The sequence below is a fragment of the Nannospalax galili genome, unplaced genomic scaffold (genome assembly GCF_000622305.1).
Source record: "Nannospalax galili isolate Female #2095 unplaced genomic scaffold, S.galili_v1.0 scaffold281, whole genome shotgun sequence".
In the NCBI taxonomy this organism is placed as follows: Eukaryota; Metazoa; Chordata; class Mammalia; order Rodentia; family Spalacidae; genus Nannospalax; species Nannospalax galili.
This window is the reverse complement of record NW_008349068.1, coordinates 3394493-3419934: the sequence shown is the minus strand read 5'-3', so window position 1 is coordinate 3419934 and position 25442 is coordinate 3394493. Positions and strand designations below refer to the sequence as shown.

The 25442-nt window shown below is 39.9% G+C and overlaps 1 protein-coding gene across 4 annotated transcripts in view; it reads left to right on the top strand.

Moving 5' to 3' along the window:
• The window catches only part of Ino80d (INO80 complex subunit D), a 72992-nt gene extending 57078 nt beyond the window's left edge, over nt 1-15914 (top strand). For 2 of the 4 annotated variants that reach the window (XM_029569930.1, XM_008846176.3), the window contains exons 10-13: nt 704-837; nt 4188-4405; nt 6470-6627; nt 9126-15914. In XM_029569930.1, coding sequence (XP_029425790.1) covers nt 704-837; nt 4188-4405; nt 6470-6627; nt 9126-10288 — 1673 coding nt within the window. In that variant the 3' untranslated portion in view covers nt 10289-15914. The remainder of the gene's footprint in view (nt 1-703; nt 838-4187; nt 4406-6469; nt 6628-9125) is intronic. The other 2 variants (XM_017801396.2, XM_029569929.1) reach the window with 1 other exon arrangement.
• Nucleotides 15915-25442: the final 9528 nt, after the last annotated feature.

The window sequence follows — 25442 nt, the reverse complement described above, 5'->3', positions numbered from 1 at the left end:
CTAGAAAAGGGCATCAGATCTCCTGGAGCTGGAGTCACAGGCAATTGTGAGCTACCTGATGTGGGTGCTGGGAACCAAACTCCAGTTCTGTGGAAGAGCAGGAGATGCTCTCAACTGCCCCTCAAAAACCATTTTTATTCTTTGAAGAGTTACACAGTTTTACATTGTACCTTTTATTGTAGGATTAATTTGCTCTTTATAGTGAGTGCATTACTGATTTGCAATGAAATAAAAGTAATAAACACCACTGGTACAACATACTTGGAAAACATGTCAGGGAGCTAGTGATGAAATCTTAATACTCTCATATAAAAAATTATTTATTATTATTTTGTATGTGTACAGAGCTCCACCTGCCTCTGCCTCCCCAGTGCTGTGATTAAAGACATGTGCCACCATGCCTGACTAAAATAAAAGTTTTAAATGCTACTGTTTGCAATTTTTAGATTATTATATTAGGCCAGTGAGATGGTTAAAGGTGCTTGCCACTAATAACCTGAGTTTGATCCCCAGAGCCCAAATAAAGATAAGAGAGAATGGACTCTACAAGGTTGTCCTCTGACCTCTGGCATGTGTACCTGCAATATAACATAAACAATAAAATTCATACTTACAAAACATTCATAAGGCACATAGCAGATTTATTCAGATACTAAAAACTTAAGTAGTTTCAATGTGTTTTCTCCTGACTCACAAACCCCAGACATCCTCTTGAATCGCTCTCAGCAGCTCTTCTCCAGTTGCACCGCCAAGTTTGCAGATGGACAGCAGTGCTCTGTGCCAGTGTTTGACATCACACACCAGACACCTTTGTGTGAAGAACATGCCAAAAAAATGGTAAGTTCGGACTTGACTTTCTTCAGCTCGGCTTTTAAGCTTTTTTTTCTTTTTCTTTTCTTCTTTTTTTCTTCTTCATCATGTGGCCCTGGCTGGGTGGCCTGGAACTCTATGTAGACCAGGCTGGCCTCAAACTCACAAGAGATCTGCCTGCCTCTGTCTCCCTAGTGCTGAGATTAAAGGCATGTCACACCTGGCAGCTCTCAAACTTTTAATGGCTATTCTTAATGGGGAAGAAAAATTATGGATATATATATATAAGTCATTGAAAAAAGTTTTGTGAAAACAGCCATTTTAATACTTCAAACTTTCTGGGTGATGCTTTTGACTAAAAATTTTCAAAATGTTAGCCAAGTGTCGTGATACACATCTTTAATCTCAGCACTTGGTAGGCAGAGGCAGGTGGATTTCTGTGAGTTCTAGGCCAGTCAGGGCTGCAATGTGAGACCTTGTCTCAAAATAAGTAAGTTTAAGTAAGTAAATAAACATGTTGTGATTAGCCATTGAACTTGAGACCCTCTTTAGCTCAGAGTGGTGGCACACCCAGTTAATCACAGTACTTGGCAGGTAGGTGGATCTCTGTAAGTGTAAGGCCAGCCTGGTCTACATAGCAAGTTCAGGCCGGCCAGGGCTATATAAGGAGACTCTGCCTCAAAACAAAACAAAACAAAAACTTCCCACTGTTTTAGAAAATATTTAGTATAGGTTGAATAGCCCTAATCTAAAAATCCAAAATCTTTAAGATTCCTGTGTGACATGACACTCAAAAAATATAGATTTTGGAGCCTTCCAGATTTTGGTTTGCAGAATTCTAGAATAAAGATGCTTATATGCAAATTTTATGCAAATATTCAAAAATTTCAAAATACTTCTCCCTCAGTGTTTCAGATGAGAAATACTAAACTCTTGATTATTTAGAAAAGATCATTTTCAAAATCATCTATCCAAATTCTATGTATCACATCCACCTATGTGCTTAATAATAAATGAAAAACATACATTTTCTTATATATAGAAAATTCTGCAAACGCTTTTATTTGGCCTTATTTCTCTAGGTTTTGTTTTTTTTTTTTTCTTTCTTATAAGGAGCTCTGTGAATGTTTTGGATAATTAATAAAATTTAGGCAAAATGCCAAGCCCTTGTATAATTTTGTTGTACTTAATTACTGCTGTAGTTAATGCTGGTATTGTAAACTCTAATTAATCCAGAATAATTTAGAGGAGAGACAAGTTTGAAATAGTAAAATATCTGAATTGTGTAATAATTTAAAATAAGCTCATTTTGGGGCAGAGATGTAGTTCAGTAGTAGAGTACTTCCTATCATGATCAAGGTTCTAGGTTTGGTGCCAGCGTGGGAGAAAAACTGCTCAAAGTTGATTTATATTGTTTTCACCCATTAAGCAGTTATTGCAAGATGCTGTGCTAGGTACCCTCTTGTACTGAAAGGCCAAGCAACACACTGTGATCTCAGAGCACGTACAGTTTCTTGGTTACATCAGGATCATGGGCATCTGGTCTGTGTCTCTGGCTTTGCCATTAGTTGAAGGTGTAACCAGGCAAGGAGTCAGTCACCTTTCCAGATCCGTTTTTTATGTTAATAACTCAGTGGCTTCACCAAGAACTTCTTTTGTGGTTAATTTTGTTGTTGTTGTTGTTGTTTTGTTTGCTTTTGTGTGTAAGAGAGACAGGGTCTCCCTGTAGCCTCAGCTGTCCTGGAACTCACTATGTAGACCAGGCTGGCCTTGAACTCATAGAGATCTGCCTCTCTCTGCCTCCCAAGTGTGCCACCACGCCCAGCCATAATGGTTTTTTAAAAACATTTTATTTATTTTTATTTTATATGAATGAGTGTATTGTCTGCATGTATGTAAGGTCACCCATGTCATGTAATGCCCATGGGTCAGAAGAGGGCCCCGGATCCCCTGGAACTGGCATTACAGATGGTTGTTAGCCGCCATGTGGGTGCTGGGAACCCAAGTCCTCTGCAAGAGCAACCAGTGCTCTTAACCACTGAGCTATCTCTCCAGTCCCATGGTTATTTATTTACTTATTTATTTTTGGTGTTATTGTTTACTGAAACGTGGGCCTTATACATTCTAGGCTGGTGCTCCATCAGTGAGCTATGCCCAGCCCTCCAAATGTCTTCAAGTGTATCCCAGACCTCAGGAGGCAGAGGCAGGCAGACCCCTGTGAGTTCCAGTCCAGCCTGGTCTATATAGTGAGTTCCAGGACAGCTGGGGCTACAGGGAGACCCTGTCTAAAAAAGACCTAAAATAAAATAAAATAAAATAAAATAAAAATTACACATTTGTGGAGTAATGTGTTGTTTCAGTACAGGTATATGTTATATAATATTTAAATCAAGTAAAACAATATCTTAAATACTTAACTTTTATTTATTTTTCTTTTATGTGTATAAGTATTTTAGCTATACTTATGTAAGTGTATTCATGTTGTGCAGTACCTGTGGAGACCAGAAGACAGCACTGAATCCCCTGGTACTGGAGTTTTATAGATGGTTATTAGCCTCCATGTGGGAGCTGGGACCTGAATGCGGGTCCTCTGCAAGAGCAGCCAGTGCCTTTAGCCTCTGGACCATCTCTCTAGCCCTTTTTTCAGTTTGTTTGTTTGGTTGGTTTTTTTTGTTTTTTGTTTTTTTTTATTTTGAGACAGGGTCTTGAGTTGCCCAAGTTGACCTTGAACTTCTGACTCTTCTGCCTCCACCTCTTTTTTGGTCTTTTTGAGACAGGGTCTCCCTATAGCCCCAGCTGGCCTGGAACTCACTATGTAGACCTAACTGGCCTTGAACTCACAGAGATCCGCCTGCCTCTGCCTCCCGAGTGCTGGAACTAAAGGCGTGCACCTCCATGCCCGGTTTTCTGCCTCCACCTCTTAAGTGCCAGCACCACACCTAGTTTTACGTGATGCCATAGTCCAAACCCAGGGCTTTGTGCACACTAGGCAAGCACTGAGCTAAGCCCTCAGCCCCTCATTTGTTTGCAGTAAAATCTTTTTTTGTTTGTTTTTTTTTGGTCTTTTTGAGACAGGGTCTCCCTGTAGCCCCAGCTGTCCTGGAACTCACATTGTAGACCAGGCTGGCCTTGAACTCACAGAGGCTCCGCCTGCCTCTGCTTCACGAGTGCTGGGACCAAAGGCGTGCGCTACCATGCCCAGCTCTTCAGTAAAATCTTTTTAAAATCCTTTTGTTTAGTTTTTGAAATGTATAGATTATTGCCATCTATAATCACCTTGCTGTGCAGTATACTGCACACCAGGAGGGAGGGATGGAGCGGGTTAGCTAATGGACAGTCTCATTAAAAAAAAAAAAAAAAATCTTTTTATTCCAAAGGACAATTTCTTGAGAGGAGATAACTCCCGTAAAGTTCAGCACCAGCAGCAGAGGAAACCCAGGAAAAAAACCAAGCCTCCTGCACTTACCAAAAAACACAAGAAGAAGAGAAGGCGTGGACCTCGTCGACCCCAGAAACCCATCCCCCCCGCAGTCCCCCAAGGGAACCTCAGCATGCCCACCAGCGTCTCACTGCCAGTGGAGGCCTCTCATATCCGGTCAGTGGTGGCGGTGGGATTTGCTTTTCCTGTATCCCATCTGATCTCAGAGTATGTCTGCTGTGCCTACCGCAATGTTGGTACTAGTAAAGCCTAACCTAAACCTTTTTTATGGTGTCACATGCAACTTTATCAATGGTTGTCTGAGTTTGTGGCAAATTTTATGTGTCAGAAGCTTTTTAATGATAGCAAAGAAAATAGATACTGAAGTTGAGAATTTAATTGTATGCTCAGGTTTTTCTGTTTAAAGGGAATTTCAAATAGACTATTTTAAAGAGAAAGTTAGATTGCATGATGATATTTATAAATTTTTAGACTTCTCAGTGGTTTATTTTGTTGTTGTTGTTGTTGTTGTTGTTTGTTTTTGGTCTTTTTGAGACAGTGTCTCCCTATAGCCCCAGCTGGCCTGGAACTTACTATGTAGGCTGGCCTCGAACTCACAGAGATCTGCCTGCCTCTGCCTCCTAAGTGCTGGGATTAAATGCATGCACCACCGTGACCGGCATGGGAAATGATACATGTTATAACAGAAACCTTCCATTAGGAATATGAGGCATTATTAATTTTGGCAGACTTAAACATTTTGACCAGATGAGTGAAATTTCTGTTATTCTACGCATTTCAATTTTACCTATTTATTTCATTTGAAACTTATTATATTTTATTTATTTTTAGTTTTTGTGTTTAAGTGTATTGCCTCCATGTGTATAAGTGCACCCATATCATGCAGTGCCCATGATTGGAAGAGGACATCAGATCCCCTGGAACTGGAGTTGTGGATGGTTGTTAGCTGTCATGTGGGTGCTGGGAATCGAACCCAAATCCTCTGCAAAAGCAGCCAGTGCTCTTAACCACTGAGCCTTCTCCCCAGACCCGAAACTTATTATCTTGACTAGATTTTAAATTCAACTAAAAGAGATATACTAAATGGCGATTCATCCTGCTAATTTGAAGTAAAAATATCATGTAATAATGATTGTCTTTTATTTAAAAAATATATTTACTTTTGGCTGGGCGTAGTGGTACACGCCTTTAATCCCAGCACTTGGGAGGCAGAGGCAGGTGGATCTTTATTACAGGGATTGGACTCTTGGTGGGTCCATTGGATGGATCCACATTGAAGGACATTTGGGGACTGTAATATATATTGTATATTACATATATATATATACACACACACACACACATATATGTATGTATATATTTACTTTTATTTTATGTATATATCGCCTGAGTGTATGTATGTGCACCATGTGCATGTTTGATGCCTGAGGAGGCCAGGAGAAGCTGTTAAATCCCCCAGACCTGGAGTTATAGGTGGTTGTGAGCTACCACGTGAGTGCTGGGAACTGAACCTGGGTCCTCTTCAAGAGCAGCAAGTGCTCTTAGCTGCTAAGCCTTCTCTAGTCCCATAAAAATTGCCTTAATCATAGGTAAAGATTGCAGGAATTTGTCACTACATATAGTGAGGTCTGTCTCTGTAATGTCTTGCTTTCAAATTTCCTTCTCATAAAGTAAGGAAGGAATATGGGTTTTGCTGTTGTTGTTGAGATAGGATTTTGTGTCTCTCTAGGTGGCCTCAACTCATTATGTAGGGGAGGTTGACCTTGAACTTCTGATCCTCCTGCTTTTACCTTCTAAGTACAGGGATTATAGGCATGCATCACCACCTGACTTGGGAAGGAGTCATTTTATGTTAAGGTCTCCCATGTTTGTATTGAATGTAAAGAGATTCTGAAAGAGGGATTGGAGAGATGTCTCAGTGGTTAAGAGCACTGGCTGCTCTTGCAAAAGATCTGCTGGGTTCAGTTCCCAGCATCCTCAAGGCAACTAACAACCCTCTGTAACTCCAGTTCCAGGAGATACAATGCCCTATTCGGGCCTCCATGGGCATTGCACCATACAGGTACACTTAGATACATGCAGGCAAAATATTTATACATATAAAATTAAAATAAATCAATTTTTAAAAAATAAGAAATTATGAAAGACATTAGTTTGTGTTGGACATGAATGGGAAGGTGAAAGGGCAGTCTCAAGACCTCAACTTCACTGTCTTTTCAGGAGCCCTTCCACGCCAGAGCTGAGTGCTGATGAGCTGCCGGATGACATTGCCAATGAGATAACTGACATTCCACACGACTTAGAATTGAACCAGGAAGACTTTTCAGATGTCCTGCCACGGCTACCTGATGACTTACAAGATTTTGATTTTTTCGAAGGTATGGTCGGTGTTCTACTTAAGGCAGCTGATTTAAAAAAATGAGTTCATACTTTTTTTGTCTTTTTGAGACAGGGTCTCCCTATAGCTTCAGCTGGCTTAGAACTCACTATGTAGACCAGGCTGGTCTTGATCTCACAGAGATCCACCTGCCTCTGCTTCCCCACTTCTGGGATTAAAGTTGTGCTCCACCACACCTGGCCCTGTTAGTTTTGAATTTTAAAAACAAGATCTCATTACATATCCCAGGCTAGCCTTGAACTCAGAATCCTCTTAGCTTCTGGAGTGTTGAGATTACACCCAGTGCCACCACATTCATGCTTGGAATTATTGTGTGTATATGATGTATGTTTAGATGCCCACAAGTCCTGGCACACATGTTGAGACTAGAGGACAACTTGTGGCAGTGGGCTTTCTCCTTCCACCTTTAAGTGGTTCCAGAGATCAAATTCAGGTTGTTAGTCCTGAGTGGCAAGTGTCCTAACCCACTGAATTAACTCAGCTCCCTCCCCATGACCCATTTTAAGTGAAATAGCTTTAAATTTTTAAATTGAATTTTATTTTCGTGTGTGTTTGCCACATGTCTGCAAAGGGTGTTGAATCTCCTGAAGTTGGTGTTGCAGGCAGTTGTGAACTGCCCAACATGGATGTTGGGAACTGAACCTGGGTCCTTTGAAAAAGCAGCAAGTGCTCTTAAGTACTGAGCCATCTCGCTAACCCTGATGAAATAGTTTTTTTGAAGTGTGTCTAAAATGTTTTTCCTATCATAAAATGTTTATCACTGTAAATTTAAAAAAAATTACTGAAACTATTATCCTTTTTTGAAGGTAAGAAATATGTAATTCGTTTAACCATACTGTGTACTTAGTATATTTGTTCTTTGATAACTACTATATAATTTTGTTCTGTTAAAGTGAATAATTTTCCTTTATTTTTTGGACAGTGGTATCAAAACATAAGTTTATTAAAGTCTTTTAGAACTTGACCCATCTTTGGAGCCAGGCATGTTGGCTCATGCCTATAATCCCAGCACTTGGGATCACAGCCATTATTTATTTTTTTAATCACCAAAAATTAATTATCATCATGGTAATTAATCAAATTTGTAAGAAGGGATATGTATGTATGTATGTATGTATGTATGTATGTATGTACGTATGTTTTGGTGCTACTGGGGCTTGAACCTAGGGACCCTCACATGTGTTAGGTAAATGTTCTACTACTGAGTTACGACTCCTGAAAGAATGGATCCACACACTCTCTCACACACACACACACACACACACACACACACACACACACACACACACATACCACATATGTAAATTAACTAGTTATTTTTATGTGTATGCATGTTTTGCCTGCATTTAAGTGTGTGTGTATTTGTGTGTGTATACCTTGTATGTGCCTGGTACCTGTGAAGGTTAGACCCCTGGAAGTGAGGGTATAGATAGTTGTGAGATGCCATGTGGGTGCTGGGCCACTAAACTTGGGTCCTCTGCAGGAGCAGCCAGTGCTCTTAACCACTGAGCCAACTCTCTAGCCCCAAGAATAGATATTTTAAATATTGCAGATGAAATTAAAGTTGGTTCATCGACTCCACAGGCAATTCATTCATTCATTCATTCATTCATTCATTTATTTATATTTTTGTCTTTTTTGAGACAGGGTCTCCCTGTAGCTCCAGCTGGCCTAGAACTCATTATATAGACCAGGATGGCCTTGAATTCAGAGATCTGCCTGCCTCTGTTTCCGAGTGTTGGCGATTAAAGGCGTGTGCCACCATGCCCAGCTCAGAGCCTTTATTTTTTTATGTTAACGATATTGATATTAATTTAGGTAAAAATATGCATAAACAAATGATCACCATGAGTTTTAAATTGGCAATCTTTAGCGTTCCTGAGAATTTAACATTCTGGGGCTAGACAGATGTTTCAAATGTCACTAGCATTTGCTGCTCTTCCAGAGGATTCTAGCACTTACATTTCATAGCTCTTGTCACTCCAGCCCCAGGGGATCTGACATCCTTTCCTGGCTCTGAGGGTATCATTACACACAAGGTTGACACTGACATAGACACACACATGTACTCATAAATTAAAAAGAATGTAACATTCTATATAATAGAATCTTTAGGATAAATAAAGACTGAAGTTACAGGATAGGTGGATAGGTGATCTGAGAGCTGCTCCTGCAGATCAATTTTCCACCTTCTCCTTTAAATCCCATTATGAGAAACTTCTCAAGAACTCTTTTTTTTTGAGACAGGGTCTTCCTGCAGCCCCAGCTGGCCTAGAATCTATGGATTAGGCTGGCCTCGAACTCACAGAGATCCACCTGCCTCTGTCTCCAAGTGCTTAGATCAAAGGTGTGCCACCACATCTGGCAAGAAGGCCTCTCTTTTGATAGGGGATTGTTGAAAATAATTCAGATGTGAGAGTTTTGCAGTAAAAATCAGTTAGGTGCTCTGCTGATTCTTGATGGCTTCTGTTGATCCAGGAAAGAATGGAGATCTCCTCCCGACCACCGAAGAGGCTGAGGAGCTTGAGCGGGCCTTGCAGGCTGTAACTTCTCTCGAGTGCCTGAGTACCATTGGAGTACTTACCCAGTCAGATGGTGTGCCAGTCCAGGAGTTGTCAGATAGGGGGATAGGAGTGTTCTCCACCGGTACCGATGCTTCTGGAATCCAGTCCTTGAGTCGAGAAGTAAACACAGACCTAGGGGATCTACTGAATGGGCGGATACATGATAATTTTTCTAGTTTAGAGCTGGATGAGAACCTGCTCCGTTCTGCTACCTTGTCTAACCCACCTACACCCCTGGCAGGGCAGATCCAGGGGCAGTTCTCCGCCCCAGCCAACGTTGGCCTTACTTCTGCCACTCTGATCAGCCAGAGTGCACTTGGGGAGAGAGCCTTCCCAGGACAGTTTCATGGACTTCATGATGGCAGCCATGCCTCCCAGAGGCCACATCCTGCCCAGCTGCTGAGCAAGGCAGATGACCTAATCACCTCACGACAGCAATACAGCAGTGATCATTCACACTCCTCGCCCCATGGAAGCCATTATGATAGTGAGCATGTGCCGTCTCCCTACAGTGACCATATCACCTCTCCCCATACAACATCTTACTCTGGTGATACTTTGGCAGCTACGTTTTCAGCAGAGATGCCCATCATGGCACAGCACTTGCTCCCAACCCAGCTTGAGGTGCCACTTGGAGGAGTGGTAAACCCCAGAACTCACTGGGGGAATCTCCCCGTCAACCTTGGCGATCCCTCTGCATTTAGCAACCTCCTTGGCGCGGATGGACACCTTCTTTCCACTTCCCTCTCCACGCCACCCACCACGTCCAACTCAGAGACCACACAGCCTGCCTTCGCCACTGTGACCCCCAGCAGTTCCAGTGTGCTTCCGGGGCTACCACAGACCAGCTTCAGTGGCATGGGGCCTTCTGCTGAACTAATGGCCTCCACCTCCCCCAAGCAGCAACTCCCACAGTTCAGCACAGCCTTCGGCCACCAGCTGAGTTCTCACAGTGGCATTCCTAAGGACCTGCAGCCCAGCCACAGCTCGATAGCCCCTCCTACAGGCTTCACAGTAACAGGTGCCACGGCTACAAGTACCAATAATGCATCGTCCCCCTTCCCCTCCCCTAACTGAAAGTGTCTGTGTCCTTGCAGGCAAGTGGGAAACCCGGTGTTTTCTATCTTCTTTCCTCTTTCGCAACCTTTCCCCTTTTCCTACAGAAGATTTAAAAGTAACAGCTGGGGATTAGAGGGGCTCCCCCTTCCCCATTCAACAAGTGGCCGTGCAATGGACCTTGCAGCAGTGTTCACGTGCGCTCCTTAGCACTGGTGCTCATTCCCTCCTGGCGGGTCCTCTCGGCCTGGTGGTTTCTTTGCTGGTTCAGCACAGTGACTGGATAGGATTAATATTTTGTTTTGTTATTTTGCAGCAAGTCCTAGAAGTGGAAGATACCTCAGATTACCAGTGCCCTTTACTATTTCATAGTGTTCAGATCAATGCTTTCCATTCTATAGCCAGGTTTTTACATAGGTGGTTCTAGATAGAATGATCCTATTAAGATCCTGTGTAGCAGGTGGTGTGTGTAGGCAGATCAGGGCTCTGACTTAGCACCAACTGCTAGACATCACCGTAAGACCAGGACACCATTCCTAATTATGATATGGTTAACTAAAAAAAACAAAATCGTCTTTTGACTGCCTGTGAGTGTGTGTGCACATGTGTGTGCTCTGTGCAGTGCAGGAAGTAGCTGTCCCGTTGTATTTCTTTTTTCACTCCCAGAATGAGCATAAGGCTCTTTTCTCCTTCCTTTCATCTCATACCTAGCAAGGTTGGTCATCCATCCCTGAATAGGGAAGAGGTGGTCTGGTGGTGTGAATAGCATAGCCCTTTTCTGCTAAAAAGTCAGCTCATGAAGAAACAGGACACAAAAAGCTGAATTCACATCAGTGATGGAGGAATGTCATGAAAACGTTACCTGGCTTGGCTGCAGGGTTGCCAAGGTTCAGGGCCTCACAGTCACTCTGCCTTTTTGGTGTGCATTTGTTTCTAAATCTCTCACTCTTGGAACACATTTACAAGGTGTAATTAAAGAATATTTTGATGTGAAAAGGCAGGGTAGGTCAGATCAATTTGAAAGACAAAAATCTGTGAACTACTTGGTCCATCATTTGCTTTTAATTTTTTTTATGTTTATAGTTGTGGTTCTTCAGTAAGATTTGTAAAATGTTCAAGACACTTGTAGAATTGGTGTACCAGTTGTGAAGTGATGTGTAATATTGGAAGGATACACATTTTAAAGTTTCTTTCAAAGCAGAATATGGAAATTAGACATAAATTTTAATTATGTTAGGTACTTTTAAAAATAATCCAAGTTCTTAAGTTGGAGTAAATTTGGAAATCATTTGGGGAAATTGTTTTAAAGTACCAAGGTTTTAGGGTTAAAACCATTGGGTAGTGTATTAAGCGTGACTGTGAAATGGCTTGTAGGACTTCCTCTTGTCTGCCTCCCCCTGTCCAGAGAAGGGTGGAGCGTGATTTTCTACTCTATGCTTGCTGAAATATTTCACTGTCCCTTAAAATCCTGATGGTTATTCATACCTGTAATGATGTGATACAGTCATTCTTTCGTCAGAGACTGTTGGATCCTAATCTTTCCCAGAGGTGAAGATTGGGACATAGTCCCCTGCTTCTCATGTGTGTTTTCTTCATGCCATGATAGTTTAATCAGTCCCTTTTGAAAGCTTTTCTTTCTCTGCCTCGTAAAGGAATGATGGTGATCAGCAGGCATTATGCAGATACCACGTGCCTGAGATTTTGGAGGGAAAGTGTCACATGACTATGAAATCATGATAAACCCTATTTTGTATTTATTAAAGTTGGGGGGGGCAAAATATGTTTGTAATATATTTACTTTTTTTTAAGAAATCATGTTAGTTAATTGGAACATTTATTTTTAATAGCTTTGCCTTTTTTGCAGATTGAGAAATTTCTAAATTATAAACTATGTCACAAAGCAAAATTATATTTGGTATCACCATGAGTTTCTATCCTAAATGGTGAGAACTGATATTTGACTACTTCTCACCTGTGAACCTATGTCAGTAGCTTTTTTTATTTTAGTGCACTATAAAGAAATGATAGTGAGTGGTTACCTCGGCTCAAAAGTGTCATTTAGTTTGCTAAGCTATTCTCACACCCATTATAATCATCACTAGATAACTGTATTCCCAGAAAATTTGTTTTGTCTCTATTGTGTATTAATTAAAGGGATTAAGGGTTGTCATAGAGTAGCTCATGGACTTCCTTATCAGCCCCTCTTCATAGGTAGTTGATAAGAACTGTTTCTGGATATTTATCCCTCATGTTAGCTGCTTAAAATTCTTTAGTTGTCAAAACTGAGTTTGCAGTAGGTTGCACATTTTATTGTTTGCAATTTTCTGTTTTATGTGCATTTAAAGCCCTTCTTTGCTTTCGAGTAAGGAGGCACGAAGTGATCAGGAATGTTGCCAGTTACAGCTTCACACCAAAAATGTTGAATAGACTCACTTGTTTAGATGGGCATGATGAAGGCTGAAGAAAGGGCATCTTAGAAAGTACTGGTGTAGGATTGGATAATTAATTAAAAACCACATTTTCCCCTTTTCATCTACTTCAGACATAACCTCCAAGCTTGCAGTTGGCTGTTCTCTTGCTTTTCTTGTGAGTCCCTTGTTGGAAGAATATCTATAAGCCCAGAGATAACCGTTTTGCTTCTCTTCTAGCTATTGAAGCAATTATTGTCTATTAGTAGTAGATGGGGTATTAATGTGCAAAGAAAGAAATAAAGCATCTTTTACTCCAGATAGATGAACATAGCACTTATGTTATGGTAAGGCAGTACTGGAATCAAAAATCTTACACAAGGTCCTGATGAGTGTTGATGAGAAACTGTGGTAAAGAAGATTCACTCTGTCCTTGCAGTTCTTTGGGACCATTTGTAAAGGCCAGTTAGATTATGTTACTGTGATTTCCTTTCCTAAGTTGCTGCAGTTACGGATGCATTCTGTGCCCAGAGGATCTGAAACTCACTGACTGTGATCTGTAGCATCCAAAGGAAAGACGGGCTTTCTCTCTTTTAACTGTTAATGTTATTTTGGTAAAAGTACTAAAGACATTGTTTTTTCTTCTGTAAAAATGGCTTAGCAATTTTCATGTCTAGTTAGCTTAGGTAGCTAGTCAACAATTCAGGATAGTAGAGAGCAATTGTACCTAACCCATCAAGTGACAGACTATGCAATGGAAAAACCTAGTTATCATCGCATAGCTTATAAGCAAAGGATTATTTTCTCTAGTGAGCCTGTTGTGTATAGTGTACCTGCTTTGTAAGTGACCTGAGCAATTTTATGTTGGCAGGCAGCGTGCTATGTCTAGTGTCCCTCTGTGAAAAGATTATGGGTGGATGAGAAGCAGATAGAAGGAAAGGCATGGAGGTCAAATTGGAAAGTGGTTTTGTTTTATATTCCTTACAGTTGGTGTTAGCATCTTTAGGGGCTTACAGTTAAGGAAAGCTAACATTTTATCTTTGCCAAGTAACTATAAGATTTACCTTTTAAAGGAAGTCAGACTTTCAACTGAAAGTTAGGAATCACCATCTTCCATGAGGAACACTAAAGCCTTTCCTTTCCAGAGCTTGTTTTCAGTCCAGGGTCACAGTCCACACTGGTAAAGACAGTTCTTTAGTTAGACCATGTCCGTGCTAGGTATAAGCATCCTGTCCATAAGCTTTCTTCTACATGAAAGTTACATTTCTGTTGACCTGTAGCATGAAATTTTTTTAATTGGTGTTAGAATTTGGGCATGTGGAAGGGAAGCCCTTACTACCATTCCCTTGACTCTTGCTTGTGATCCTTGTGCCCCAGTGTCCTGGGTGACCCTGGCATCCTGGGTGGCAGTGGTTGATGGGCTTCATCAGCAGTGTTGGCCTGAAGCCTTTTCTCTATCTTAGTTGTGCATTGATAGTGCAAAAACATGAGGGTATTAACACTAAACTGTTTTTAATAGGTTTAGAATTCACTAGGATTTTAAAAAGTATCTACTTTCTTAATTTCTTCTTTTTTTTTTCAGACTTTAAAAATTCTATTAAATTCCATTCTTAATCTGATGTATGTGGGATAATCTAATTGAGTGGTCTGCTGAATGGTGAACAGAACTCTCCAGTTTAATGAGGAAATGTAGGGGCTTCTTTGAAAGAAAATTTAGTTGGTGTGAATATCCTTCATTTGTATCTCCTTCATTACCACTGCCCACATTGTTCTAAGGATTTCTTCTTGTCAGAACTAGTTTATCCGTTCATGAAAGCCCCCAACCCATTAAATTGAAAGTAACTGAATCTTCACTGGGATTCTATAGAAAAGAAAAAATAATGATTTCTTCTTGGCTTCTTTAAGCTTTTCTATATTATATTCTGGAGGGAATTGAAATCACATTTAGTAGATTAAAGTAATATTTTAAATGCTGTCTTTCAAAAGATTTTTAAATAAAATATCAGTGAGCAGAACAGATGGCTGTCTGTTAAGCATTTCCCCCAACCAGTGAGTTAGGGAAGAAAACTTAGGAATATTAGTTAATGCCTCTTCTAGTAACCAGTGGCATTAGTGCTGCAATTGTGGGTCACACTTAGGGAGCTTTTCTTTTTTTCACTCCGGCTCATATTTTTGGTCCGCTTTCCTCTTCTGCACTGTGATAAGGAGCCAATATAAGGAGATGTGGCTTTTCAGAGATAGAAATTTGTTATGACTTTATCTACCCTGTGTTCCCAAGCTTCACCAATGCTTGGAATAGTTTGAAGAACAGATCTAAAATGATCTTTGAGTAATCTAAAGTTAGTCTGAAAGACAGTCTTGTAAGAGAAGAATCTGTTTGACTCTTGGAGGCTGCCTTTGGCAGCGTGCTTTCTTTCCTTCCTCCCTCTGCCTGTTTGCACACCCAACCCCGTGCCACATGGTGCACGTGCACACCACATGAGCCATACTGATCTTGGCTGAAGAGTGATAGAAACTTCTTTCACTTGGGTTTTTTTGTTGTTCTTATTTGTTTCTTTGTTTTTTAAGCTGGGGACCACTGAAGTAAGCTCTATATGCACCCACAGTTCGCCATGGAAAACTTCTCAACATGCAGGGTGGACGGCTCCAGTGCAACTAAAGCCCACACCATTGCTTTTCCTTGGGATATAGACTGATTTGCCCCAAACATCTCCACCCTGCACCATTAAGGTACAGTCGGCTCCAGCAGGTTTAGTGCTAACATGGCTAGGGAGCTTGACACTTGCTGACAGTGTGTGCATCTGTTCCTCTCAACAGTGATGGCTCTTCTCACTGTATAGTGTTGAGTATGTCTCAGGGATTCCTTGTGGAAATTAGGGCAGTTTTTAAAACAAGAAAATAGTTTTCAAAGAAACTAAAGGTGACTCATCATTGAAGAGAGCTCGAGAGAGAGAACATTTGGTTCCGTCATAGCCACGGTGTCTCGCCTAGGACTCTTTCTTTCTACTTCAGGCTCTCATCTCAGCTTCAGCATACAGAACCCTTTCCCATCATGCACAGCTTTAAACTTTTATTTAAAACTTCCTCCCCCAATGAGCTTTCAGAATACTTATTGTAGATTTTAAGAGAAAGGTATATTAATTTATACTATTAACATCACCTCATAAATTATAAGTTTTATACTAAAGCTGTATTGAGTGTAATGAATTATGTTGCCTATGTGTTTTAATAGCTAAAAAATTATAGCCTTTTTATTTTTTTTTTTTTTTTTTTTTTTTTAAAAAAAACAAAACTAGTGAAGCACCTTTTTACACTGGATCTTTGCCGTGTCAAGGTGTATAGCTATCCTTTGCTACCTTGCAGATATATAAAAGAAAAGGATATCCTGGGGCCTCAAAATGTAGAACACCTTTAGACCATTTATTATTGCTCATAGAACTGTTGAGAATCATGTTCTTTAGTAAATGATCTGTGGTTTACACTTAAGATGGCTAGAAGCTTAGTTACAGGGTAAATAGAAATAAATAGATCAAGTAAAACTCCAACTACTGTAGCTGGAATTTGTAAACTAAGTTTTTAAGACCTTTTATTTCCTATGGATTTATTCTTTAATTTACAGTTTATTCTGTAAGTTGGGAAGTAAAATAGAGAAAATAATAAATCTAGATGTTCTCAGTGTCTTATTCAGGAACTTTTTTATCCCTCCTCACTAAGGAATTCCCACTGTGACTTAAAATAGAAATTAAATTACTTGTGTGCATGTATATGTCTGTGTTTTTACACACATGCAAAAATATACATTGGGGGCACATGTGTGAGATATGAATGTGTGCTGTGTAAAAATAGAAAAAGGTAACCGAATGTATTATAGAAAAATGATTTACTTAGTTGGGGGTATTAGAGTTACTTTCTCCTTGTTTCTATTTTATAGACATAACATATTCTTCATTATGTTATATTTTGTTAAAAGGCTAGCTCTGATATCATGTGCATTTTATTTTAACCTTTGGATTAACTTATGCTGTTTTTAAAGTGACATGAGAAATAGCAGATTCTAAGACCAGTCTCATAATTGTGAGCATAAAAGCAAGAGAGGAAGACACAGACAGATAGACAAACAGACAGACAGACAGAGCAGTGTTTATCTGTTGAGGTGACGGGACCAGAGACTTGTTGAAGCTTTTTTATGTCAGTTATAAATTTTCTTCATTTCTGAGTAATAAAATATTATTAATGATGTTTTCTTGGTAAAGTTAAGAAAAAAAATAGGCCTTTCATAAAGTTTTCTAGGGGCTGCTTTGTTCAAGGAGTTGGTAGGCTCATTTCATCATGTGTATTTCAAAGCTGGGGTGATTTCAGTTCTTTCCAAAACATTTTTAAAAGCTTAATTGTGTCATTGGTTATGAAGTTGGAGTGCCCCTGCTCCCATCTGTTTTCTGTAGGAAAGAATCATGCTGCCCTTATGCTTACCTGATTCATGTGGAACTAAAAAGAAAAATACATTCCTGTATTTTGAGTTTCAAGTTGTCATTTTGCTGTACAGTCTTTACTGGAGTGTCTGATGGTCTAAAATAGTCAAAAACTAGAGTTAAGTGCTCTCATCACGCTTACTTTAATATAAAAATTCATGTACTTAGAAATATGTCAAAACAACTTCCAAGAACACATTGAATTTGTCGTTATCTTTGAAGCTTCGTTTAATTCATCTTTGATTCAGTCCAGACCTAGGAAAACTTTGTTTGCTTCTTACAGTTACACTTCTGTAGCCTCTCCCCGTTTCCTTCACTCTTGCTTTTTGGATTTTAGGAAGTCTGCATATTTCTTGTACATATGCATGCGAATTGGGAAAGGGAGTTTGTCCTGATGCCATTTCTCCCTTCAGTTGCTGGGTAATGGGATTTGTTAGAATAAATTCCCCTGATTGAAGGGCAAAAACAGACCCCTTTCTGTATATCTGTACAGAGATTTGTATATGGGATGTGGTGGCACTTTGCTGAATGTGAACTTGCCTTGTCAATGGAAAGATTGAAAAGTATTATGTTTATTTATACATTTGTATAAATCTATATATACACGTATGTATATGTGTGTGTATAGATAAAGCTATATACATATATTTCCCTAAAAATGTGTGTGTATAATAGGTAAACAGCCTTTGCTAAACAAGATTATACATCTATGGGAAATTCCAGATTATTCTGCAAGTCAGAGGAGGCAGTCAGAGTACACCATCAGAGCATACTAAAATGGAAGCCCTTTTGGTTATGGTCTTAGTGTTTATCACAAATCAATACCTGTCTTAAGTATTCTTTATCACAAATCAATACCTGTCTTAAGTATTCTTACTTTTCATTACTTTTTACTAGTTATTCATCTATCACTACACACACACACACACACACACACACACACACACACACACCCCTACCTCTCTGCCAAGTTGTTTTGCTCTCATAGTGCTGGAGATTGAATCCAGAGTGTCGAATGTAATGTACTGGGCAAGTGCTCTACCCCTGAGCTACACCCCCAGCCCTGTACTGCTTTTTTCCTTATATCTTTTCTAGCTAGAAGCATTTGGCTTAAACATAGTTTATTAACTTCTCAGTTGTTAACTTTCAGAGTTAACATGTCTTTATCATTCAGATTTTTCCCAGAAGATATAACTTTTAGAATATTTGCTAATAGTAATTTTGAGAATTGAGTAGTCATCAAAAATAAAAAGCTAACATCAAAGTTAATTTTGAATGTTTGCCCTAGATAAATTTGGGGTGTTTTACTTAAATTGAAAAAAAAAATTAAGATCTTATGATTGGTATTAGTAATAGGTTTATCTCCACTCTTTACTATCATTTAAGTAGGTTTTTTTTGTAGTTTAAACATAAATTTCCATTTGCATTTTAACAGAAAGTAATCAAAGTCACATGGAAGCCCCTTGAATTCCATAGCTGACTCATTTTATTCATGATGATGAAACTGCCTTGATGAATTCTTGTGTAATGAATTCTGTTGTATTTCCTTTTGACTTTTCTCACAGTTGTGACATTCGGTTTTAACTCTGCTGCAGCTCCCTAGAAAACTTGCACCCGTATATATTGTGCCTTTAAAGCTCTTATGCACACACAGATAGAAGTGTATATATATACATGTTGGCGCATGTGTACATATACTTTTGTATGCTCACACAGTATGTCTCCAGCATATATTGTGGGAGTAGACATATAGATATTTAAGGGCAATGGGATGTTGCTCTCCAGACATATATGTATATAAATAGTGTTGTTATAACTGTAGATACACATGTATATGTTTGAGTTCTAAATGGCAATCTTTTACATTTAGCAAAATGCTGCCCCTACTGGAATATTGTCACTGCAGTGGCAGTTGTATGTAATGGTTAAAATACATTAGCAAAAATTATTTAAAGAACATTTAAAGGTCTCATCTAAAAACATCCACACATTATTTATTTAGCTTCCTATTCCTTTTATTGTTGTGTAGTTTAACTGAAAGGGAGACTGTCATTTTTTAAAATGCCATCTATTGCATGAGGGACAAGAGTCACTTGAGGAACTTCACATTTTCCCTCTCTCTGAAACAGTTGATATACTACAGTTCAGCATGTTTATTTCAGCTATGAATCGATCTTAATATTTCCATTAGTGTGTGTCATCCACCATCTCCTAGATCAACTTAAACTCACCAATTTGCCTCTTCCTTTCATTAATAAGCAATGATCATTGGGATCATTTTGACTGAGGGACATTTACTACTCTCATGCTGCAGGGAAATATATCATCCAGTTGTTATTCTGCCTTGTTCAAAATTCAACTTTAAAAAAGACAGCTTTCTCATGAATCTGTCTTAAGCATATTTTGCATTTATTTAGTTAAATAAATTAAATTTTTAAAAACACACCTCTTAAGTTGCATGTACTTGGCATAGATTTCATTCCCTCCTTCCCACAAAGGTATTTTTCATTAGTATATCAGTTTTCCATACTGAATGCAAGAACATTAAGAAAAAGACCTGTTAAATACTATTTTATTTTGTGATGAGCTGGCAGAAGATTACATCTGAAGAACTTGCAAGGAGAGAAAGGTAGACAGATAATTGCAAAATGTTAGGGGGGAAAGTGGAGTGAGGGTACCCCAAAGATTAAAGCAGAAGTTAGGGTTTGAATTCTTTCACAGAGTAGCTTAGCTGGAACTTGATATCAGAAGCAGCCTTTAACAGAAAATCTTGACAACTGTGTGCTACTAACCAGAGTGCTCAAGTGTAAGCTGAACCAAGTTGCAGTGGGAAATCAAAGGTGAGGTAGCTTGTTTGAAACCTATAAATGGCTGACAGGTTGGACAGTTTTAAAATGTCTTTTAATAAAGTAACTGCATGGTAGCAAGGACTAGCAGCTCTCGAGCCCTTTTCAGTGTTTTTATTCACCTTGGCACACAAGTATGTTTAATATGCCATACATTCAAAACATAGAAAACAAAAAAGCTGCTTAAAGGGAATCTACAAACCAAGAGTCTCCTCCATTTTGTGTTAATAGTCGCTGCTTAGTTATATGCACACAAACTGGAAGCCACTCGTTTCTGCAGAGAGGAGGAAAAAGAAGAGGTGGGCAGTTTGGATGGCAGCCTGTCTGATAAGGCAGGGCTAGAAAGGCTGGCTTTGGTGTTTCTGGGGGAGGACACGTTTGGGAGATGGTGGGCTTTTGGTTTGTGATTTCCCTTTAAACAGGATGAGATGGTTCACATTTTCCATATATATATCTCAATGAATGTACTGTATTACTGTTTTAAAAATTTGATGAAATAATAATGGATTGGTCTCCTTTTGTTATCTGGTCCTTGTTTAATTTGTTTAAGGGTTTTTGTATACAAAAGTTTACATTTTTATGTATATTTTTCTTGTGTAAAAACTGATGTAATATGTGTATAAAACACTGTATGTATTATCTGTATATAGTGTGACAAAATGATTTTTCTTTCTTTCTTTTGGATGTATTAATAAATCTTGCTGTGAAGTAGCCTTGCTTCTCCTAATCATTGCCTTTGCCTGGATATTGATGGACGCTCCTTATCCAAGGTAGGTGTTTGTCCTAGTTTGTTTCTTCATTGCTGTGGCAAAATATTCTGACCACTACCAACTGGGAGAGGAAAGGGTTTATTTATCTTACATCTCCCAGGTCACAGTTCATCAGGGAGCCCAAGGTAGGAACTCAGGGCAGGAACCTGGAAGCAGGAGCTGGAGCACAGGCCATGGAGGATCACTGCTTACTAACTTGCTCCCCTGGCCCCTGCTCAGCCTGCTTTCTATGCAGCACAGGCCCACCTGCCCAGGGGTGGCACCACCCACAGTGGGCTGGGCCCTCCCACATCACTCAACAATCAAGAAGCCCCATGAACATGGCCACAGGCCAGTCCAATGAAGACAATTCCCCAATTGAGGCTCCCTCAACCCAGGTGTGTCAAGTTGACACTAAAGCTATCCAGGACAGTGTTTTTCTTTGTTATTTGTTTTTGGTTTCTGAGATAGGGTTTCACTATATATTAAGAGTAGTAGCTCAGTGTATGGTCCGGGCTGTTCTCAAACTTGTGATTCTTCTGCTTCAGCCTCCCAAATGTTGGAATTAGAGGCATAAGCTTCCATGCCCAATTATTGTTTTTTAAAAAATATTTTATGTGTATGAGTGTATTGTCTACATGTATGCAAGTGCACCCGTGTTGTGTAGTGTCCGGGGAAGTCAGAAGAGGGCATTGGATCCCCTGGAACTGGAGTTAACAGATGGTTGTTAGCCAACATGTGGGTGCTGGGAACCAAACCTGGGTCCTCTGCAAGAGCAGCTGGTGCTTGTAATTTCTGAGCCATCTGTTTAGCCCCTATTCTTTGTTTTTATGAGAAAAGGTCTTATTATATAGCTCTGGCTGGCCTGGAACTCACTATGTAGATGAAACTGGCCTCTGACTCACAGTCAGCCTTCCTACCTCTTGTCTTCCAAGTGCTGGGGTTTCGGTGCCTTCATACCCAGCATCCTCTTTCTTTATAATATTTTTAAATCATATATATGTAGTTGCACATGCATATGTGATTTGAATTTTTTCCCTAAGTTTCTAATCAATGTATGTTTAAGACACTTTCTAAAATTGTTCTTCCCTAAAACATTAACATTTTGAGACTAAAAGCAGATGGATGAGCAAGCTAGTCATCATCTTTTCAGCTTTTCAAATTGCTGTGGAAGAGAACTATGCTCAGAAGTGATCCCTGCATTTTCTTCTGTTGTAAGACTGATTTTAAACTCTTCTGTTTACTTTAGGATCCTTTTCTCCTTTTTTGTGTTGCTGAGGATTGAACCCAGGGCTTCACACGTGCTAGGCAAATGTTCTACTACTGTGCTGCATCCTCAGCCCAGCATGCTGCTTTTCTAAATCTCTTTGTAATCCTTTGAGATTATGATAGCTAAATTCGTGATTTTATATATATATATATTTTATATTTATATATATTTTTTTTTTAATAATTATAGGCTTAGGAGACAAGCCTATTAGTGTGATACCTGAGTTGAGGCAACTGTGATGTCTCAGTTGAGGCAGCATTGATAATGGGGCAATCCTGAGATCCCATGGATTGTGACATGAAAGCAAAAATTCAAATTCAAGTTTATCCAATGCTGTGGCAGTACTTGAGACATTAACACAGAATTCCAAGTTTGACTGAATGAATCTAGCCTGGCCTGGGTAGCATACTGAGACCTCTCCAAAAAAAAAAGGGACTTGGAAACAGACTGCTGACAATGGGGACAAAGAAAAGACATCAAAAGATGTTTTCACATCTGGGTTTCTGGAAGAATGTAATGTTTTGGTAGCCCTCTGGACACTCAGCATTTGTGAAGTACAGTGTACAAAGCTTAAGCTGGAAACAGGCCAAGAGGAAGTGGCCAAGTCTGAAATTAGGGCTCAGAAGAGGAATGATGGGCATAGACATGAAGATGGCTGTGAATGACCAAGAAAGAAAGGTAAGAACAACTGTTTTGGAAATCAGGTCTGTCATCCATTTTATTTTCCTTCATTCTATTTACAGTCCTAAGTAAACTTAAATAATTTCCTCTAGAGTCTTCTGGCTTATAAGTTATGGAACTGAATTAAAGTCTACCAGGCTGACTCCCTTCCCCAACATTCCCATAGAAGGAAGTGTGTTGAGGAATGCATCCTCTCTGTTTTTACCCTCACCTAGGGGGCCCTGAGGGCAGGCACTACTTATTCCTCACACTCCCTGTTGGTGACCACCTGTTGACCTTGCTTTCTGGAAGAGACTGGGGAGATCTAGTGAGAGGTATGTGAAATGCCCCCAGGAGCTTTGTCCCCAGCTGGTGGCATATTGGGAGGTGATAGAAGCTTTCAGAGGTGGGACCTAGCTAGAGAAAGCAGGTCAGTGGGGTGTGCCTTGGAAGACCCTATTACCCAGCCACCTAATACCCAGTTTTTGTTCTCTGCTTTTCTTTTCTTTTCTTTCTTTTTTTTTTTTTTTGTCTTTTTGAGACAGGGTCTCCTTGTAGCCCCAGCTGTCCTGGAACTCACTATGTAGACCAGGCTGGCCTTGAACTCACAGAGATCCGCCTGCCTCTGCCTCCCAAGTGCTGGGTTTAAAGGTGTGCGCCACCATGCCTGGCTGTTCTCTGCTTTTTTGCTTTGAAGTAAAAAACCCTCCTTACTACATACTCCTACCACCATGATGTTCTTTTCAAGTGCCTGGGGCCAAACCACCAGGAACAGAACCCTCTGAAACCATGAGCAAAATAGATCTTCCTCCCTTAAGGTGTTCTCTCAGGCATTTTGGTCACAGCTATGAAAAAGTTACTAATATAGAAAATTGCTAGAGAGAGTGTGTGGTTGTTGCTGTGGCTACGTGGCAGTGTGGTTGTTAAGCCTTTAAACATTTATGTATAGAAGGAATTCCAAAGAATTTGGAAAAACAAGCTAGAAAAAGCCTAGGATGCCATTATCAGAGCTTGGTGGGTGATTCTTGTTGGAGCCCAGAAAATCAGAATGCTGATTGGCATGCAGGACAGCAAAGACTGCTCAGAAGACCTTAGGTGGAAATGAGGCTCAACTGAGAATTGGAGGTCACTCATGTTACAGTCTGGCAAAGAATTGGTTTACATTTTGACCATGTCCTGAGTGAGACTAAAGCTAAATTTAAAACTAAAGGACACATTAATTGGGCAGAGGACATTTTAGATAACGTAGCATTTAGGTTGCATTTAGCATGGATGGGCTGACTGCTTTTAACCAGGTTTGTGATGAGAGTTGGGAGCAAAAAGCAGAATGAAAGACGTGAAAAAATGTGTAGGAAAAGGAGTGAGTTTAAAGTTGTGGAGAGTGAAGATGTGGTTGTCAAAGAAATTAGTACCTTTTGGGGCTGGAGAGACGGCTCAGTGGTTAAGAACACTGACTGTTCTTGCAGAAGACCAGGTTTGATCCCAGCACCCACATGACAGCTAACAACTGTCTGTAACTCCAGTTCCAGGGGATCCGACAGCCTCTTCTGCCCTCCACAGGCATTGCACGACACGGGTGCACTTACCTACATGCAGGCAATACACTCATACACATAAAAAAAAAATTTTTAAAGAAATTAGTACCATTAAAAATAGTTTAACCAAAAATTAAATAAAATGAAAAAAAAAAAGAAGCTGAACTGATACATGCCTATAATCCCCAGGCCTCAAGAGGCCAAGACAGGAGAATCAGGAGTTCAAGGTCATTTTCATTTGTATATAGCAAGTTCAAGGTCAATTTGGGCTATATGTGACCCTGTCTAAATTTTTAAAGAAATTAGTACCATTAAAAATAGTTTAACCAAAAATTAAATAAAATGAAAAAAAAAAAGAAGCTGAACTGATACATGCCTATAATCCCCAGGCCTCAAGAGGCCAAGACAGGAGAATCAGGAGTTCAAGGTCATTTTCATTTGTATATAGCAAGTTCAAGGTCAATTTGGGCTATATGTGACCCTGTCTCTGTTAGGGTCCGTGACTCGATGGGTCCCCTCCAGGTAACAAACACACGGGATTGGAGATGTAAAAATCAAGCAGAGTCTTTACTTTTCCAGCTAGCTGGGGCCGACCGGCTTCCCAAGACATGCAAGTCTGGTCAGAACGATCGACCCCCATTCAGTTTCAGGTACAGATTATATAGGCCCACACAGTCATTACACAAAAAGCATTTCTCAGCAGACACTTTAATCAATCATCTTCTAAAAGCTATAGTTTCGGTTAAACATCTTTTCCAGGAAGGGTAGATCTGGTGTAAGCCTGGCGCAACCTCCCTCTTTTGTTCCTTATCGGTTATCTGGTATGTAAACAGGCCTACAGGACACATTGTAAATCAACTGAGTCAGAGGTCCAGGGTCCAGGAAGGAGGTTTACAGCACTTCAATTCTTAACATTTCAACTAGGTTAATCATCCATGTGTGGTAGATACAATCAGGCAGAACAGGCAAGCTTAGCAAGTAAATCTAAATCAACATTTTAAACAGAGTTTTCTATCAAAATGCAGAGTTCTTACAGCATTCATCAAGGTATTTCATTTTTTTTCCCAACATCCCCCCCTTGTCTTGGTTAAACTGAGGAATCTTCCTCAGCTGACTCTACAACCTGGTGCTTCTGCCGCAGCACCAGGAGATGAACCGAGTCTATTCTTTCTTGGACAAACCTCAGCAGTCTGTTTACTATACAGGGCCCAATCGTGACAAGCAAGAGGAGGATAATC